The sequence below is a fragment of the Canis aureus genome, chromosome 11 (assembly GCF_053574225.1).
Source record: "Canis aureus isolate CA01 chromosome 11, VMU_Caureus_v.1.0, whole genome shotgun sequence".
Classification (NCBI taxonomy): Eukaryota; Metazoa; Chordata; class Mammalia; order Carnivora; family Canidae; genus Canis; species Canis aureus.
Window position 1 is genome coordinate 16,051,552 of NC_135621.1, and position 20,705 is coordinate 16,072,256.

Below are 20,705 nucleotides of genomic sequence, written 5' to 3' on the forward strand. Positions count from 1 at the left end.
CCCACTGAGCATTGGAGCCAGACTCAGGGCTTGACATGGGGCTGGATGTGGGACTTGATGCAGGACTCCAGGAAGGGGTTGGTCCCAGGACCCTGAGATCAAGAGTTGGCCACTTTACTGACTGAGCCACTCAGGTGTCCCTAACTTTGATGGTTTTAAAAATGAGTCATAACTCTAGTTATATAGGAAAATGAACATGTGTAACATCTGATATATGTACTAGGTATTTCTCTAAGTCATTTTCTTATAAGACTAATTTAATTCTCATAATTCCCAAGCAATTATTACTAAAATTATTATTATTAACTTTATTTCTCAGATGAGGGAACTGATGCAGAGACATGATTAGTAACTTGCCTGTTAAATGTTAGCAAGAGGTAGAACAAGGATCTAGAGTCAAGTAGTCTAGCTTCGAACCTACGCATGGGACAACCACATCTCCTGAGAGTAGAGTGTGCTCAGGTCCTTGTTCTCAAGGCATAGAGAGATAGGAACTGATGCTAGACTGTGTAAAGTCATTATACAGTGACGCCTAAGTGCAACCACAGAAGGGGTAAGTAGAATGTACAATTTCCAAATGAATGAAAGGAGAAAACTGGAATAAAGAAAACATGATGAGGGGATCCCTGAGTGGCGCAGCGGTTTGGCACCTGCCTTTGGCCCAGGGCGTGATCCTGGAGACCCGGGATCGAGTCCCACGTTGGGCTCCCGGTGCATGGAGCCTGCTTCTCCCTCTGCCTATGTCTCTGCCTCTCTCTCTCTCTGTGTGACTATCAAATAAATAAATAAATAAATAAATAAATAAATAAATAAAAAAGAAAATATGATCAGTCTAATAGAAAGCTGGAATGAAGAGGGACCCCTGGGTGGATCAGTTGGTTATGCATCTGATTCTTGATTTCAGCTCAGGCCATGATCTCTGAGTCGTGAGACTGAGTCCTGGGTCTAGCTCCATGCTGGGTGGAACCTGCTTAAGATTCTCTCTCCCTCTCCGTCTCCCTCCGCCCCTCCCCACTCCCACTTTAGCTCTCTCTCTCTTATAAAAAAAGGAAATGAAAAAAAGTCAGTAAAATAAAGGTGAATAGGAAATATTGAATAAGACATTACAACCGAATTAAAATATATACATCTAGATCTATATAGCTATATCTGTATCCATTTACACTAACTTGCCTATTAAAACAGTGAGTAAAATTGGATGAAGAAATAAAATCTGATACTATGCTTAACAGAAGATTCATGTTAAATATAAAGCCCAAAATTCTGCATGTGAAAGGAAGAAAACTGATGTTACTTGGTGAAATAGATTTTAAGGCACTAGCATTATTGAGACTAAAATAAAAAAGGCTTTAACCTAGAAGGCGTGAACCTGTTTGCAACAAATAATACTGGCTCAAAACATATGAGGCAAGATTGGCAAAACTACGGATGGACAAGTCCAAATTAATGGATTTGTAGGAGACTTTACCACCTTTCTCAGAAACATAAAGCAAAAAACCCTAACAGGTGTTTCCAAGCATTAAACAATACAATCTAAGTAGAATGTTTGAAATGATATACCTACAAATTAGAGGTTAAACATTGTTTTCAAGGGTCTATGTCAGCTTATAAAATTCATCAATTCCTAGTTTACAAAAAATCTGAAGCGATACCAAGAATCAGTATCAGACAAGCCATGGTTTTGGCAGTAAAGTTAGATAATAACTATTAGATAGTAATAAAAAGATAACCTAAAAATCACATATGTTAGGAAGTTAAATACATATTTCTTTTTAAAAAATATTTTATTTATTTATTCACGAGAGACACACAGGGAGGCAGAGATGAAGGCAGAGGGAGAAGCAGGCTCCCTGCAGGGAGCACAATGCGGAACTTGATCCCAGGACCCCCAGGATCACACCCTGAGCCAAAGGCAGACACTCAACCACTGAGCCCCCCAGGTGCCCCTAAATGCATATTTATAAATAACTTATGGGTCAAATAGGAAGTTATAAAATACTTAGAAATCAATGAAAAATGAGAGTACTGCTTATTAAACTTCATGGGATAAAATCGAGCTATGCTTAGAAGGAATGTATAGCCTTAAACAATGTAGTATATAAGGTCACATTTAAAACATGAAGCGTTCAGAGAAGTAACAGAGTATAACGAAATAAATGATCTGACCATCTTCATCAAGAGAAACAGAAGATACAAACATTATTGGGATTGAAATGGGTGTAGATATAGGTGAAATTTTAAAAACAATATCGTGAAGAGTTTCATACTCATGCTTTTAAGACTTAGATGAAATGCGTCATTTTAAGAAATTGATACATTGTCAATAACCATAGAGACGTTAAATCACTGATCAAAAATCTATTCCCTACACACAAAAGTACCAGGTTTACACTGTTTTATAGGTTTGTTCCAGCAACTATTTGGGAAAAGTTATGTCTTGTCTATCTATCCATCCATCCGTTCAACTATTTGAGTATAGTCACACACAGTGTACAACACGGTGACTCAACAACCCTGTGGGTTGTGCTATATCACACAAGCGTGGCTCCCATCTGTGACCATGTAATATTATTACAGTACCACTGACTATATTCTCTATGCTGTGCCTTTTATTCCTGTGACTTATTTATTCCAAAACTGAGGCCTGTATTTCTCTCTTCCCTTCACTCATTCGGCCCAGCCCCTCCCCATTCCCTGTTGTTTGGCAACCACCAGGTTGTTCTCTGGATTTATAGGTCCGATTCTGCTTTTTAAGTTACATCTTATCTTAAAAAGGAAAGCTTCCCAACACGTCTAAGTAGGTTGTCTCCTTCCCTTTCTCCTTGCCCAGGAAAGCTAACAGTTTAACACCAGAAAATTTATTACTATAATTCACTGCCTTAACAGAACACAGGAAAAAAAAAAAAAAAAAAGAAGAAGAAGAAGAAGAAGAAACATGTTATCTGAATAGATGTGATGAAAGCATTAGAAAAATCCAACACTATTCATGTTGCAGTTCTTGGCAAACAATGAATAGAAGGGAATTTCCTTATCTTGCAGCAAGAATTATAGTTGGTAGTGAAACAATAGAAGCATTCCAAATAGAGTCAAAAATAAGATAAGGATGCCTTTTTTCACTACTCCTATTTGGCATTGTTCTAGGAATCCTGACTGAGACAAGCCAACACAAAACAACACAGTAAAACTATTAGAATTAATTCAGAAAGTTGGCTTGTTTCCAAATCACTTCACAAAAATCAGTAAGTAGCTAATGTCAAAATAATAGATTAGAAATATGATTTTTTTCAAATCCCATTCACAGTGAGAACAGACCGTAAGATATCTAGCAATCTAATAGAAGATGTGCAAAGCTTTTCTCATAATACTTAAAAGTGGGGTAAAGACTGAAATAATCAAGAGATATTCCATGGGCATGGATGTTAAGATATAATGTTTGAAGATGTCAAATTAACATGCAAATCCAGTGCAATTTTAGCAAAATCCCCAACAGGATTTTATGTGTAAGTGTGGAAAATGATCTTAAAATTCATATAGAATAATAAGGAAGTTTTGAAAAAAATAACAGCAGGGAGTTATTAGACCTCACGATTTATTATTTAGTTTTAGTGATTACAGAATGTGCTATTGGCATGACGACAGACATAATGACCAATAATACAAACAGCACAGAGTATATGTGAGAACTTGGCTTATGGAGAGGGGCGTTATAAATCCGTGGGAAAGACAAGACTCTTCAGTGATTAGTCCTGAGACAATTGATTATCCACGTAGAAAAAAAAAAGTGAGATCCCTATTTCACATCATTTACACAAATACATTCCACATGACTTAAAGCTCTGACTTTGAATAGAAAAATTTTAAGAACTTTAGAAGAAAATATAAGAAAAATATCTTTTTGACCTTGAGGGCAGTGAAAGACTTCTTTAAAGAGACCCAGAAAGGAAAAACCCTAAAGGGAACATTTGATATTTGACTACATTCAAAGTAAAACATTCTATTTGATCAGACACAGTGCACAAGGCTAGCACAGACTAGGAGAGGATTTTTGCAAATCGTGTACTGGCAAATGATTGCTGCCCAACATATACAAAAAATGACTACAAATCATAAGAAAAAAACATACAATCCATTGGAAGAATGGGCAGAGGAACAGGGCAGTTTGCAGAAGGAAATATAACAGCTAAGAATCGTGAAATGGTGTTTGACATCACGAGTATCAGAAACATGCAAATCAGAGCTAATAGTGAGACCTCATTTGTGCCCCTTGATTAACAAACATTTCAAAATACAAGATTTGGTAAGGGTGTGGGGGAGAAGGACTGGTGGGGATGTAGCCTGGTACAACTCCTTTGAACAGAAGCTGAATAAAACTGAAGGACAAATACATATACTGAAGCGTGTCACCGCAGTGGCTGGTTCTAGAGTGGGAGGGAGGGGAAGGGGAGAAGGCGTTGTATCCATTCAAGGGTATTGTCATGTTTTACATCATTAGGACAATACCCACAGCAAATGTGGGAAAACATTTCGACCTTATTTAAATATGCTGGGAAGGCTAGGATTGCAATATTTTGCGATTTCTTTAGAGAAGGAGTTAAACTGAGAGGCTTAAGGACTGAAACAGTGATTTTCAGGACACTGAGAAGTGGCTCTTCCCTCTCCATCCCCCCAAATCTATAACCACATTGCTCATCCTCACTTATTTTATATTTTAACTTAAATGTCACCTTTTCAGAATTGAGGCTGTCTCTGGTCTTTGAGACGTCCCTCCTTCCTTCTCTGATTTCTTTTTTGCGTTAAGCACGTACTATTATTTAACATGCTAGGTGTCGTTTGTATTTACCTCACTTACTTAGCTCTGCAAGGCAGGGATTTCTGTTTGGTTAACCTATATATTTGCAGTACCCTGAAGAGGGCCTGGCACAAAGGTAGATCTCAATCAATATATATTTTTTAATATTTTATTTATTTATTTATTTATTTATTTATTTATTTATTTAAGAGAGAGAGAATGGACTAGCAGGGGTTGGGCGGAAGGGGCTGAGCAGGGAGCCCAAAGTGGGGCTCCATCCTAGGCCCCTGGGATCATGACGTGAGCTGATGGCAGGTGCTTAACTGACTGAGTGAAAATCTGCCCTCGATAAATGCTTTTGTTAAATGAGTGAATGAACAAATGAATTCTAGGGTCTGGATGGTGGAGCGTTCCCTGAGTCATTGAAAGATACAGGAGAGCAGACGGGGCAGCAGGACTGTGTGGGGCCTGGGTAGTGGCTTTGGAGGGGAAGGTGGCATATGTAAATGAGAGGTCAGCAAGCAGTGGGAATAAAGGGACAGATGGGCCTGAACCAAGTTGGAGCTGAGCCCAACTGAGCGCTGAGCTCCTGCGTGTGCAGAGATGTACTTGGCGATCGGTCGCGCTGCAGACATTTGACCAGTCATAGAGCAGAGAGCTTAATAAGGAAATTCTCTATATTTGTTCTATGTCATTTAAAACAACAACAACAACAACAACAACAACAGGTGCAATTCAATTAACTATAAAAGAGGCGCTCTATCTCAGAGAGGGGTTGAAAGCTAATGTTTTATCTAGAGAGTCTGTGACAGTATTAAACGACTTTTACTGGTTTCCAAACATTGGACTTGACTCATCCGCTGTTTTATCATTTATTGCGCAGGAGGAAGAAAGATTGGTCGTTAGAGTTAAAAAATAATACCAGTCATGTTGTGCGTATCTTCATTGAAGATTCTGATGCTGAGAGCGTTTTAAGGAATAAAGACGTGTATGTTTTCCTACGTGTGAGGCTTTTGCTTAAGTATTTTGCTCAAGACTTGAGGTTTGCTCGCTGGGGAGCTGAATGAACAAAAGCTTGTTTAGGTGACTCTAGGTCAATAGTCCCTCAATTTTAGTTATACCTGGGATTCAACTGGTAAGTCTATTAGGATGAAGGATTTTACGGCCCCACCCCAGAGAGGGGATTCAGAATTGCCAGAGTATGGAGGCCCAGAAATCTGAATTTTAGAAGTTACCCTCCCTGGGTGATTCTGATGCAAAGCGTCATGCAACAACACTTGGAGAAAAGTTGCTGGAGATGATTCTAGGTTCTACTCAATCATCTCACTCTTTTGTGCGCGTACCAGATAACGTGCAGTAATGTGCTGGGTGCTTGGTGATAATACGTATGGGTAAGTGTGCCAACATTAGCGGCTTGAAAGCTGTAAATGATAGGCCTACAACAGAAAGAGCAGCCCACGAATAAATACAAAATGTGCTCCTACAAGAAGCTGAAGATCTAACACAAATCAAACAGTGTATTAACTGGGGGGAAGATAAATAAAGGTATTAGAGTATTCATTTCCCATTGCTGCTGTAACGCATTACCACAGACTTGGTGACTTTACGTAAATTTATTTTCTTATTGTTCCAGTGGTTAGAAATTCAGAATGAGTCTTATGGGATTAAAAATCAAAATGTGAAAAAAATAAAAAATAAAAATGTGAGCAGAGCTGGTGCCTCCTAGAGGCCGTAGAGGATGATCTAGTCATTGCCTTTCCAGCTTCTGAAACTATTCCTTATAGTCTCTGGTTCATGGCATCTTCAGATTTCTCTCTTTGTCATCGTGTTGCATTCTCCTTTTCTGTCTTCAAAACTCCCCCCACCTCCCTCTTATAAGGACATTTGTGATTGCATTTATGGTCCCTTCCCCCAAAAATAATCCAGGGTAAGCTCCTCAACTCAGAATTCTTAATTAATCACAACAGCAAAATCCCTTTAGCTGATATTCCCAGATCCTAAGGATTGGGGCACCGTGTTTTCGGGGCCATTATTCAGCCTTCCACGTATTGATTAGAAACATGTGACAACAGCGGCGTGAATATGGCAAAGCTGCGTCCTTTCCTTGAAGCATCTATCTGTAAGTAAGTTAAACTTGAAAGCTCCACGGTGAACTAGTAAATACTGTGCTTAGTAAATAAATGTGAAGTGATTTACAAGAAGAGACTATACAGGTTGCCTCGGTGCTAATTTCCTTGCCTGAAGCCAAATGCAGTTGGAAGGGGTGATCAATCTGTTATAACAGCATTTTAGTGCTGGAGCAGACAAGGACCTTCAAAGTTTATTGCCATTTTACGGGAGTCAGCGACACGTTAGTCCGTCCTGGGTGAGGGCCGCTGTATCAGGCCTAGGAAGGAGCGGAAGCAGAGATTGCAGAGGTGGGCATAGGACTTCAAGAACTTGTCCTGTTGAGGGAGGAGACAGACACAATTCAGACATAGAGGGCTGATGACCTCTGAAGGCCACTGGGTTCCAAAGGAACCCCATGTACGTAGCAAACCTGTCTCAGAATCCTTAGTAAAAGAGTGGAGGGAGGAAGGTATAGGTAGGGACGGGCCATCAGAGCAACTTCACTAGTGACAGTGTTCTGGGGTCTCCTTATGACTATATATGTATATACATTTATTTTTTTAAAAGATTTTATTTGTTCATGGGGGACACAGAGAGAGGCAGAGACACAGGCAGACGGAGAAGCAGGCTCCATGCAGGGAGCCTGATGCGGGACTCGATCCCAGGACCCTGAGCCCAAGGCAGATGCTCGACCACCGAGCCACCCAGGCGCCCACATTATGACAATACCGGATATGAAATGGATTTGAGTAGAAGGCCGGGGTTTGGCCTCATTAATGACATTTTTGTAATTGTTCTCAGAATATCTGTCACATGGATCCCATGCTGAGAGTCCCGGAGAGGCTCTGCTGAGTGTTTCTGCGGTGTGCTTTCTCCCATCCGTAGGCTTTGAAACGGTTGTGGTGTTGCCGTTACTGTGCATTTCATTCTTAGTGTGGTTCTGGGATTTTCCTACCAATCCATCCCCAATTCTAAAACCTCCTCCTTCCCAGAATGAGTTCTTTGACTGCGGTGATGGAGGCTGCTATAAAAGCCACAGAACACATTTTTTTTTTTCACTTGTAATATGCTTTTCTACTCACTAGCCTCCTTCCTCAATACGTCTTAAATCCTGTTGCCTAAATAATCTCCTTTTGTTTTTTCCAATCAAGTGACTCTGTTTCAGGCCCTGAGTGGCCCTCAGTTGCTTTGAGCACCAACCGAGGCTCCTGGCTTGCGAGGGCCAGGCTTCCCCGGTGCCCAACCCCTGGGCGCACATGACCCGCTCAGGCCAGGCCGGCTGCTTCCCTCACCCCTCCCGGCCTCCTCTTTATGTTTATTGGCTCGTGCATCTGAGTACGGATTCCTTGTTTCTGCTGGAATAATTTGTGTGTATTTATTTCCCTCTTGCTTCGCAAAACAACAACAACAAAAAAAAACACAAAACAACAACAACAAAAAAAAAAGAAAAAGAAAAGAAAAAGAAAGAAAAGAAAAGAAAAAAGAAAAAAAGAAAAGAAAAGAAAAGTTGTCTTCTGAATTTTAAATATGATAAATACTCTTGGGCTTTGAGTTTCTTGTTTACAGCATCCTTTCCTCTTTGTATCAATATATTCATCTTCTGCATAACGATGCCAAAAGCACCTGCTCCCTTCTCCCCGGCTTGTTCTGTTTTACTGATTTGTTGTAGGAAGAACCTCCCACCCCCATCATATTATATCCTCGTAGGTGAATTAATTCAGCTTTATTGGCTGAGAATTGAGTGGCAGCAACGTCGTTGTTTTGCAGCTATTAAAGAGAGGCACTGATTTTTCAGTTAGGTGAAAGGAAAAGTAAACTTATTATTGTTACTGTGGTCATGCTGTAAAGCCACGAAATAGTCACGGTGTCTTCCAAAGTTCCTAGTGCCCTCCTGGCGGTGCAGGATTTTCTCAGGGTAACTCTGGCAAGCCGGAAGCTTGGTTTCACTCGACATACCAAATTACAAAGGTCAAATCAGAGAAAATGTTATTCAGGTCTTTATTTAGCAAGTGTACGGCTGTGGGAAATGTTTTCTTTTCTCATCCTTGCTGTATGGTATAACTACACACCGTTTCACCTAATTATATAGCAGCTACTACAATTCATTTTTAACACAACAAATAATTAAAACAATCTAGAAGAAAGGCTCATACGCTGGGAAATTTAGCTTCATTGTCCTTTAACGTGACTTGATGACTATAAAAAACCTGTTGGAATTTTTCATCTGTAAAATCCGAATGCGCTGTTAACGCCATGCGTGTTCTACAGGCACTTTGTAAAGAGCAAAGTGAGAAAAATCTGAGTTACTTAAAATTATTAGAAGAAAGTCTCCAGAATTATTTAGTATATGATTTTAAAAGGTTTCTGATAATCGCATGTGTGTGCTTACATTTTTGCGTTATATTACAATCATATACGTGTTTTTACCTTTCCTTCGAGATCTTTACTCCTGTGAAAAATAAACATCATATGTCAGAATTTAAATAATCGCTTACTTTCCCTTACTTCCATGGTGCTCTGTCCCTGTTGTGCTCGAGCACCGTCTGTGTAGAGAGGACTTCTTTGAGCCGGTGTAGATTAGATCCACTTTATTATTCTCAATTATAAGACTGTTGCTGTATCTCCCCACTGGATGGCAAGCTCCTTGAAAAAAGGGACCATCTCTCTTTTGCTCACTTTTGGACACTCAGCATGTGAACAGTAGCTTGGCCATTCATAGATGCTCATCAAATGTTAACTGAACAAATAAAGATCTCATTGGTGAAATCTTTAATCAGTCTTTGATGGTCTTTTTTTTAATAATAAATTTATTTTTTATTGGTGTTCAATTTGCCAACATATAGAATAACACCCAGTGCTCATCCCGTCAAGCACCCCCCTCAGTGCCCGTCACCCATTCACCCCCACCCGCCTCCCACCTCCCCTTGCACCACCCCTAGTTCGTTTCCCAGAGTTAGGAGTCTTCATGTTCTGTCCCCCTTTCTGATATTTCCTACCCATTTCTTCTCCCTTCCCTTCTATTCCCTTTCACTATTATTTATATTCCCCAAATGAATGAGAACATATAATGTTTGTCCTTCTCCGACTGACTTATTTCACTCAGCATAATAACCTCCACTTTGATGGTCTTATTAGAAATTGCACAGCTACCAGAGACAAAGTGAATTTGAACTTATCTAAAGTTCCCTTGCATTATGACTCCCTTCCAAAGGATATTCCATCCTAATAATGGCAAATATCTGACACCAGTGCCACTTCTCCTACCCTTTTTTTTTTTTGGCAGATATTATTTTATTTATTTATTCATGAGAGACACAGAGAAAGAGGCAGAGACACAGGCAGAGGGAGAAGCAGGCTCCACGCAGGGAGCTGGGTGCGGGACTCAATCTTGGGTCCCGGGGGTCACACCCTGAGCCGAAGGCAGATGCTCAACCACTGAGCCCCTCAGGCACCCCACTTCTCTTGCCCTTAACAGCACAGATGGCATTTCACAGATCATGGCACTTTCTCCTGCCAGGTACAGATGTGGTCTCAGTGTTCACCTCATTGTGTCCTCTAAGCAGCCACTCTCTGTTGTCAGGATAGTTGAGACTTAATTGCCATCCCTATTTTTGTGACAAAGAAATTTGCGGCAACTGCCTTTAGCATTTTTCTCCCTTCAATGATTAAATACTTAAAATCCTATAAAAAGATGAAACAAATATACTTTAAACATAGAGAGTCCATGAAACTACAGGGTAAAGGCCACTGGGTCCAATAGACACCCCCTAAGGAAAACCTATTTGGGACATTCAGGTGTTTTAAGAGATCAAAAATACATAACTCCTATATCTTAATTCATTGCTATGATGTGTTACTACAATCATAAGAAAATTTATCAAACGCCAGCTTCTTCTATCCCATATTGGTTACTAAAATTATTTCTGTGTAATCAGTACCAAGCTCATGGGCGGTTAATGGGAAAAATAGAGACACAATCGAGAGTAAAGGATGTTAGCTGAGCAGTTGGCATGTCTGTATTTCCAAGGGAAGTGAAAAATGCAGAGGATTAAAACCCTGTGAAGATTAAGGGAAGACTTTTCATTGTTTTATTCTCAAAATAAGGAGACTAGATGAGAAGAACTGAGATGCAGCAATCTCTCAGGCATAATATATACAAGTAATGATAAGCTACTATCCCTGGAAGGGACTTTTAGCGATGACTAGGAAAGTGACCTGAGGGTCACAAGTTGACAGAAGAAGTTAGGGCGGGAGCTGAGTCTCGCGTCCCTGCGTGTTCTGACTGTAGTGTCCTTTCCACGGGGCTAAATGGGCAGTTTGGTTCATGGCGGTTGTTGGAAGAAGCTGTGCAGACGGACAGCGAAACCCCAGTAAGTGGTTGATGTTTCTCGAGCTGGGCTCTCATCCCGGGCTATCAGAAAATGCAAATAAACAGGTGTAATAAAATTATATTTCATTGCTTCCGAGTGATAACTATATTTATGAAGACTTAGTTTCTATGTTATGATTAAGTAGAACATTGTTCTCCCAAAAGAGGAAGACAGCTGTGATTTTCCTTTTCACAGTATAAAATGAATTATCGTACAGCAATCTCCTGACTAACCACACAGCAGTTCTCTGGCTGGTGAAATATTTTGAACTCCCCCCCCACCATTCCTCCACCGGGGTCTCCATTGTTCTAACAGGACACTGGCGTGTGGTGGGTACAGGCAAAGCGAATGATTGTCCCTAAGTGACAATGTGACTTCAGTTGACTTTACTTGGTTTCTAAAGGACTTGTTAGAATTTTAGGACTAGTTGAATAAATCCTACCATTTCTCTGCACCCCTACTGCCATCTCCCCATTAAGGATGGCCTTAAATGTGTAGATTGCTTTGGGTAAACTATCATCACCGTTTACTAGGACTTCTACAACAGTCTCACTCATTTCCTTCTATTTGTTCCCATTCCCTTCTAGCTCATCATCTACACTGTGGTGATACAAGCATTTTTTTTTTCTCTGTTTCAGCGACACTTTCCCTGGCATTAGTATTTTTTGCCTTTTCCTGATTTCGAAATGAACTCTCGGTGACAAAATATCAAAGTCCACTGGAAACTGTGGAGAAGCTCACAAGAAAGGACAGATAGCAACAGGTGGCAAGAAGTGAGATGTGGTTAAGGCAGTGGTTACAGATATTCACAGGAAGCTAAAACTGTCCAGCAGGTTGTGCCCTAAGGTTAGCACAGGTTAGACTAGTCACTACCTTGGTGTGTGGCCTCAGTGTGTTTGGGGTTAGATTCTCCAAGGCAATACAGTTTCTTCCAGTTAAGAGTTCCTGGTTTGCACCCATGGCAGGTGGCTGGAGGGGACTATACCAGGGACCCTCATCACCTATTTAGTTCAGCCCCCACCCACCTCGCCTCTGGTAACCATCAGTTTGTTCTCTATAGCTAAGAACCTGTTTCTTGGTTTGCATCGCTCTCTCATTTTCCCTTTTCTCATTTGTTTTGTTTCTTAAATTCTACATATGAACGGAATCATATGGATTTGTCTTTCTCTGACTTATTTTGCTTAGCATGATACTCTCTAGCACCACCCATGTCATTGCAAATGGTAAGATTTCACTCTTTCCTATATATATATATATATGTATATATATACATATATATATAATTTATTATTTTTTATTATGAATTTATTTTTTATTGGTGTTCAATTTGCCAACATATAGCATAACACCCAGTGCTCATCCCATCAAGTGCCCCCCTCAGTGCCTGTCACCCAGCCACCCCAACCCCCTGCCCACCTCCCCCTCCACCACCTCTAGTTCATTTCCCAGATTTCACTCTTTTCAATGACTAATATTCCTGTGTGTGTGTGTGTCTGTGTGTGTCTGTGTGCCTGTGTGTATCATGTCATTATCCATTCGTCAGTCAATGGACCCTTGGGCTGTTCCATAATTTGGTTATTACAGATAATGCTGCTGTAAGCGTCAGGGTGCTGCATCCCTTTGAATTAGCATATCTGTATCCTCTGGGTAAATACCCAGTAGTGCAATTGCTGGGTCATAGGATAGCTCTGTTTTTTTAACTTTTTGAGGAATCTCTATATTGTTCTCCAGAGTGGCTGCACCAGTTTGCATCCTCACCAGCAGCGTAAAAGGGCTCCCCTTTCTCTGCATCCTTACCAACATCTGTTGTTTCCTGCGTTGTTGATTTCAGCCATTCTGACAGGTGTGAGGTGATACCTCATTGTAGTTTTGATTTGCATTTCCAGATCATGATCGATGTTGAGCATCTTTTCATGTGTCTGTTGACCATCTGGATGTCTCTTTGGAAAAATGTCTACTCATGTCTTCTGCTCATTTTTGATTTGATTATTTGGATTTTGGTTGTTGAGCTTTAGAAGTTTTTTGTATATTCTGGATACTAACCCTTTATCAGATATGTCATTTGCAAATATCTTCTCTCATTACACAGGTTGCCTTTTATTTTTTTAATATTTATTTATTTATTTGTTTGTTTATTTATTTATTTCACAGGTTGCCTTTTAGTGTTGTCGATTATTCCCTTCACTGTGCAGAAGCTCTTGATTTTGACAAAGTCCCAGTGGTTTATTTTTCCCTGTTCCCCTTGTTTTTGGAGACATATCTAGTAAAAAGGTGCTACTGCCAATGTCAAAGAGGTTACTGCTTGTGTTCTCCTCTAAGATTTTAATGGTTTCCTGTTTCATGTTTAGGTCATTCATCCATTTTGAACTTGTGTATGGTGTAAAAAAAGTGGTCCAGTTTCATTCTTTTGTGTGTGGCTGTCCAGTTTTCCCAACACCATTTGTTGAAGAGACTTTTTCATGTAGAATATTCTTTCCTGCTTAGTCAAAGATTAATTGACTATATAGTTGTAAGTTCAGTTTTGGGTTTTCTGTTCTGTTTTGTTGACGTCTGTGTCTATTTTTGTGCCAGTCTCATACTTTTTGATCACTACAGTTTTATAATATAACTTTAAGTCCAGAATTATGATGCCTCCAGCTTTTATTTTTCGAAGTTGCTTTGGCTATTCGGGGTCTTTTGTGGTTCCATACAAATTTTAGGATTGCTTGTTCTAGTTCTGTGGAAAATGCTGTTGGTATTTTGATAGGGATAGCCTTAAATGTGTAGATTGCTTTGAGTAGGATAGACTTTTTAACAGTATTTGTCTTCCAATCTATGGGCACAGAATATTTTTCCATTCCTTTATGTTGTCTTCAATTTCTTTCATGAGCATTTTATAGTTTTCAGGGTACAGGTCTTTCACCCCTTTGGATAGGTTTATTCCTAGGTTTCTCATTATTTTTGGTGTAATTGTAAATGGGATTGATTCCCTAATTTCTCTTTGCAGTGATGTAATCTGTGTAAACCTAATTCTGGTTATATCATTTTGTGGCTTAAAATCTTGCCTGTGCTCATAGTATTAAATTAACATCCTATGATTTGTTTTATAGGCCCTTCTTCAATAAGGTTTGAAGTTTCTCTTCCTTTCTCTAGTGTCATCTATCACTATATGTCTCCTCATGTTTTTTTTTCCATTTTGTCTGTGGGCAGGCTAAATTAGCAGCCCCCTGTACCTCAGTTCACCTGGCATAGGTCACTGGGATGGTCTTTCTGAAATGCAAAAGTAATTTTATTATTTTCTGGCTTAATAGCCACCAATGAAATGCTATCATTGTTATAACAAAGTGCCAGTATTTATTAATTTTGAAATCACTTATTTGGTCAACATTGTTGCCTTAACACATAATGTCATTTTGGTATGGAATGTTAATGTCCACCTGGTAGTTTAGTACATTCAACTTATCTTTCAAGATGTGGGTGAAACATCCCCCTCCCTGATAATCCCACAGTTTTATCAAGGGGTTCCTATTATACATTCCCTTAGGGCCTGCACACACTTGTGGAATTCATTCATTCATTCATCAAAGGTTTATTGAATATCTACTGTGTACAAGGTCCTTGAGAGGCAAATTGAAGAAAATGTTTTGACCTACAAAAATGGCACTTTCACATAGTTAGAACTAATAAATAAAAATCTTTTTTCTCATGCAACTTTCATTCTTGGAAAGCAGGCAACAAGAAGCAAAATGAATAAGTAAAACATATCTTTTGTTAAATGGTGATAAATGTTACAAGAAATAATAAAGCAAGGAAAGGGGGCAGAGAGTCTTGGAGTGGGAGGGAAGGCTTTTTATAAACAGATATTTGGACAAGTATCTAAGGGAGAAGAGGGGATAAGACAGAGATACCTAAGAGAAAACTCAAAAGATTTGATGGGCAAATCTCTGGCGTATTTGAGGAATGTCAAGGAAGCTAGTGTATCAGTTGAGTAAGATTAGTTTGGAGCAAAGTGGTAGGAAATGAGGCTGGACAGGTCTTTTGTTGTTGTGTATGTGTGTTTTTTTTTTAAAGATTTTATTTATTTATTTGAGAGAAAGAGTGAGTAAGAGAGAGAGCACACAAGCAGGGGCAGAGGGAGAGGGAGAAACAGACTCCCTTGCTGAGCAGGGAGCCTGACTCAGAATTCGAACTCAGGGCTCTAGAATCATGACCTGAGCCAAAGGCAGCCACTTAATGGACTGAGCCACCCAGGCTCCTGAGGCTGGAGAATTTAAAGAGACTAGATTTTTATAGGAATTAGAGGCCCTTATAAAAACTTATGCTTTTTTCTCTGAATGAGATGGCAAATCACTGGAAAAGGACAAGCGGAAGAGTGATATATTTGATGTTCATTTGAAAGGAATATTTTGGTTATTGTGTAGAGAACAGACTGAAAGGAGTAAGGGATGAGACATCAGTAGGAAAGTGGAGCACTCATCTATCCAAGAAATGAAGAAAACTTGAAGCAGGGTGGTGATGGTCCAGTTGTGAGAAGTGGTTGGAGTCTGGATATATTTTTAAGGTAGAGCCAAAGGATTTGATGGCTAATTGAAAGTGGAATGAAAGAGAAAGAGGGAAACAAGGATAATGTTGAGGTACTGGGATTGGGCAGCTGGATGGAAAGAATTTCAAGAGAACAGGTATGTGTGTGTGAGAGAGATGGAGAGAGAAGAGAGAGAACAGAAGAGAGGAGAGGAGAGGAGAGGAGAAGAGAAGAGAAGAGAAGAGAAGAGAAGAGAAGAGAAGAGAAGAGGTCTGGTATATGATTTCAAACATGTTAAATCTGAGATGCCTTATAGATCCCCAAGTGCACATGTCCAATGGGCAGCTGGATGAATAATCTGGAAGTTGGAATTGTAGGGTGGGTCTTCAGCATCTGATCTTTATAACCACGAAACTAGATGTTACCACCAAGATTCTGAACATAGGCAGGAAAGTAAGTATGTCTATGGATTAATACCTGGGAACCTCCAAAATTAAGTAATGAAAGGGATGAGGAGGAGTCGTTGAGGAGACTGAGAAGGAGTGGTTAACGGGATAGAAGGAAAAGTAAAATGGAAGCCAAAGCAAGAAGATGGTTCAAGGAGGGGAAACAGTTGGGTCAAACGCCACTGGTAGGTGAGGCACGTTGAAGACTAGAATCTGACTGTTGGACTTGGCATCCTGAGGCCATTAGTGATCTCAGTGAGAACACTGTTGGTGTATAGTGGGGATGAAAGCCCTGTTGCAGTGAGTTCAAGAAAGATTAGAAGCAGACCTATAAATAAGCAACCACCCTACTTACGCTTATTATCTCAAGGTATAAGTGCTGTTTTCATTCTCAAACATGTTCCAGTTTGGATGTTAACTTATATGTTCATACTAACTATATGTAAAACTCTTTCAACGGGCACTGCTGGAAGCCATAGCTGGAGGAACTGTGCTCAAGCAAAATTTTTTGTTTGTTTGTTTGAAAACATAGAAAACAATACAGAGTATTTGCTGATGAAAACAATCCCATATGGAGGCATAGATGGGTGATGTGGGAGATAAAGGAGAGAAGTCTGGGCTTGATGTTTTTGAAAAGGCGAGATAGAGTGTAGAGGCTTGGCCTTGTGTGGGAAGTTAGTTAATCCTTTGTAAGGAGGGAAGACTGGGTACACTGTTTGTTGCATTGCTTACATTATATTTTTGTTGTGGATTTGTTTTCCACATATTACAAACCTTGTAAGAGTAGTAGATGTGAATGTCTTGTTCATTTTGTGGTAGGACTTTGTATTGTTCTATTTCTATTCCTTAGTGCAATGCCCGGCACACAACAGGTATGCCATAAATGTCTGAATGGAGCAAATGAAGGCACCGTGCTAAACCTGTGAATGCTTTATCTTCTCACTCAAGTTGGATTATTTCCATCAAATCTTGACAACCAGATTGATTTAATTGTGTTGCTCTAGTTTGGGCCCACAGATAGCCTGACCAACTGGTAGGGTTGATTGACGGGAATGGCTGTGTTTCTACCAAAATCCATGATGCTTTGTAGGAGTAAAATCAGTAACCTTTGCTGCATCATTTTTGCAGTGGTCCTGGTTATGGTTTCAACATGAATTTACTATTTACTTCACCTTTGAGCTTTCTGAAAGCTATCTATTCTTCCTCAGAATACATTTGTTATTTTAACTTACTATTCGTATGACATATATCATTATCTGGTATTATCTAACCAACCCAGTACATGGGAAGCTCTTCGAGAATGGGAACTGCACCTTCATTGCCTTTTTAATTTTTTTTTCTCAAATTGCTTTGTACCATCGCTGGTTAGAAGACATGTCTTCACCACTGAATTAAAAATCCTTAGTCCAGGCCCTAGTGCAAGTTAGATGCCAAATAAATATTTGTTGAATGAATGACTCTGTGAATGAATGATTACTGTCTGTGGTGTATGTTGATGATGCACAGCCCAGATCTCCTTTCCTGTTTGATGTGCCTACCCCCAGCTCTTCATTGCTTTGCTCCTGGAAGCTCACACTTAAAATCTCTTCCAAAAGACTATCTCTGGGCCACTGGAGCTGCATCACCTAGATGCTCCAAGAACAGGGAGTCCTTGGGATTTTATGCATTCCCCTTGGTAACCAGTATCTGATGACTGAGATGCAAGAGTATGAAGGTCTGTCTGTCTTGCAGTGCAAACTTGCTACTGAAATTTATACTCTAGAGCTCCCTGTGGGATGGGGTTAAGGCCAGGACGTTGCTCGGCTGATTAGCCTCCCTTTTCTTGCTTGCCTTGCCTCTTGTAGATTTCTCCCACGAACACTTCCTCAGTGAATCACTCGTATGCTCGCCCTTTTCTTAGGGTTTGCCTCTTGGCAACTTTACTTAAGATAGTGCATGTTTATAGTCAATTGATGTCAGGGTCAGGGAGTCGTATCCACACACTCTCTCTCTGAGTGTTAAGTTCTGCTGTTGCAACTGGCACTTCCTGATAGTGTATGGTTATAATCTGACTGCCAACCAAAACTGTTAACTAAATTTGATATCTGATATGATTGTAGGGTAGGAAGTAGCTTTACCATTTCAGTAAATAATTGTTATTGAATTTAGTAAATATCTTATTGAATTACAGGTCTTTCTAACATCAAGTCAGAATGCATTTTTCTAAACTTTTCTACTCTTTTTATTTATATACATCTCTGTTCTCCCTCCTAAGCAAGGATAACAGAGTTAATTGTATAATCAATTTTTTATATGATTGATTACAGCTTTCTTTTGTCTTCTTGTTGAATATAAATATCCATTTTCACATACTGAGTAAACCATTTATTATTATTATTATTGTTTTTAGTGTTTCAAAAAGAACACAAACTCCTTTATCTATAAAATGGGATTGGAAGTAATGTGTTTTAGAACTGAAAAGCACTTTAGTCAACAACTTCATTTTATAAGTGAGAACATTTGAGGCCCAAAGAGGTTGAGTAATTTGTTCAATATCACCCAGCTCGCTTAGTGGCGGAACAGGACTAACACCCTACTCCCAGGCTGCTGTGTTCTCCACTGCTCTATAAAATGCATATTTCTTATTCACAGAATTGATATGAGGATTAGGGGCCACATCTGTGAAAAATAGATTTAGCCTTTGGAAAGAAAGAGTCTGGATAGCTTTATTAAATCTTTATGAAAACTAATCTCATTTTAACCTTTTCTGTACAGTTGTTAGTTTTGTTCAGTTTTATGTTATTTGCCCCAGGCTTCTTTTTGGCCAAGGACTAGATAATATACAATGCTTGATTTAAAAATCAATAGTAAGTATCTGAATTGTGTTAGAGGTATGAAATACTTCAGCTGGTTTCGAAGCTGGGAGCAGTTGCAGACAGCCTTCCAGAATGGCAATCATTTATGTACATGAGAAGTTTGCTATTCCTACTTTGCATATTAGGAATAAGGGCAGTTGGCTCCAAAGAAAAGAAGGAAGCATAAATTATATTTTGTTCAGCCTGGTAATACTGCCAAAGCTTGATGCAATGTGTCTTTAACAAACCATGAATTTTCTCTCCTGCGGAGCCACCGTATCCTGCCTCCTTACAGCATAGTCAGGGAACCATTATACTAATCCACTGCACCTTCATATCTCTAGCAAGCACATGTAAGTGATAACTTGAATATTTATTTTGATGCAAGGTGTATAAATCTTCTCTATGTCATCTTGTAAAGTGAGAAAATTGTGACTTGCTCAACTTGGTTACTTTAATTGTTCAAGTTTGGTTTTTTCAGCCACAGAGTGTTTTAATATATGAATAAGAATCCTGTTTAATTTTTGTAGTAGACACAGTGATTTGTGTAGATTCATATATGCAGGGAAGATAAAATTTGAATACCAAAAGGCTAAAGTAACTTTTATATACATTTTTAATTAGGTACGATTATATGCAAGACCCGATGCTATCAGAAGAGGATCTGGGGACTATGCTCTCCATATAACAAAGAGATTAATAGAATTTTATGAAGACTACTTTAAGGTGCCCTATTCGTTGCCAAAACTAGGTAAGTATTTTCTTGGTTATTTTATTGGAAGGGATCTCTGAAAGTAGAAATTTTTCTTCATGCATTTATTTGATATGTGAAAATTCCAAGAGGTTTTTTTTTTTTTTTTAAGAGAATGAACATAAAAAATAATTCTTTCTGAAGAGGTAAAGTAAAACGTGATGTTTCCTAAATCTTGCCAAGAATTCCTCATAGGAATTAAGAAAGGTGTCATGTAAGTTTAGGTTTTCAAAAGAGAAGTAGCTATAATTCATTGACTGTGTGCTTGCCAACATCTCATTTAATCCTTGCAAGCAGTAGATGGGTAGGTACTGTTAGAACATTTTCTACTCAAGGGACTCGACATCCAGGGAATCTTTTATTCGTTCAGACAGCCAGTAAGTGGTGGAGCTGGGGTTTCAAGCTCAGTCTTGATGACTCCCAGAACTCTTCGGTGTTTTACACTGAGAGCACACTCATTGATTATTTTCTCTTTCCTAATTCTCAGATTTTGAACCAGAGTGTATCAGTTATTTCACATTATTTTTGTCCAGTCTTATTTCAGTACAGTTATAGCAAGTAGAATAAAAACAAAGGAGAAGGGAAATTGTATAATGGAGATTATGCTCAGCAAGAGTACTCTGATGTTTCTTCCTTTTACAAAGACAGTATGTGCAATAATTGTTTGTCAAAGGAATAAATGGATGAATTTTATTATCCTAAATTGAGTGAAGCTACCACTTTTGCAGGTGAGTGAACTATGACTTTCCAGGAAGTTAGAATGTGTATGTATACCCATTGGAAATGCTGAAGTTGTTTCTCCTTCTCAGAAAACCTGTTTTGAAATCCTACATCACAGCAGTCTTTTGTTCTCCTCCCCCCATCTTTTTGCCTTCCCAAGAACATTTTTGATCAGCATCCACATA

At 39.3% G+C, this 20,705-nt stretch overlaps 1 protein-coding gene across 1 annotated transcript in view; it reads left to right on the forward strand.

Moving 5' to 3' along the window:
- The window catches only part of TRHDE (thyrotropin releasing hormone degrading enzyme), a 371,785-nt gene that overhangs the window by 87,333 nt on the left and 263,747 nt on the right, over window positions 1-20,705 (forward strand). Inside the window, exon 3 of the mRNA XM_077913853.1 lies at window positions 19,674-19,800. Within this exon, the coding sequence (XP_077769979.1) occupies window positions 19,674-19,800 (127 nt within the window). The remainder of the gene's footprint in view (window positions 1-19,673; window positions 19,801-20,705) is intronic.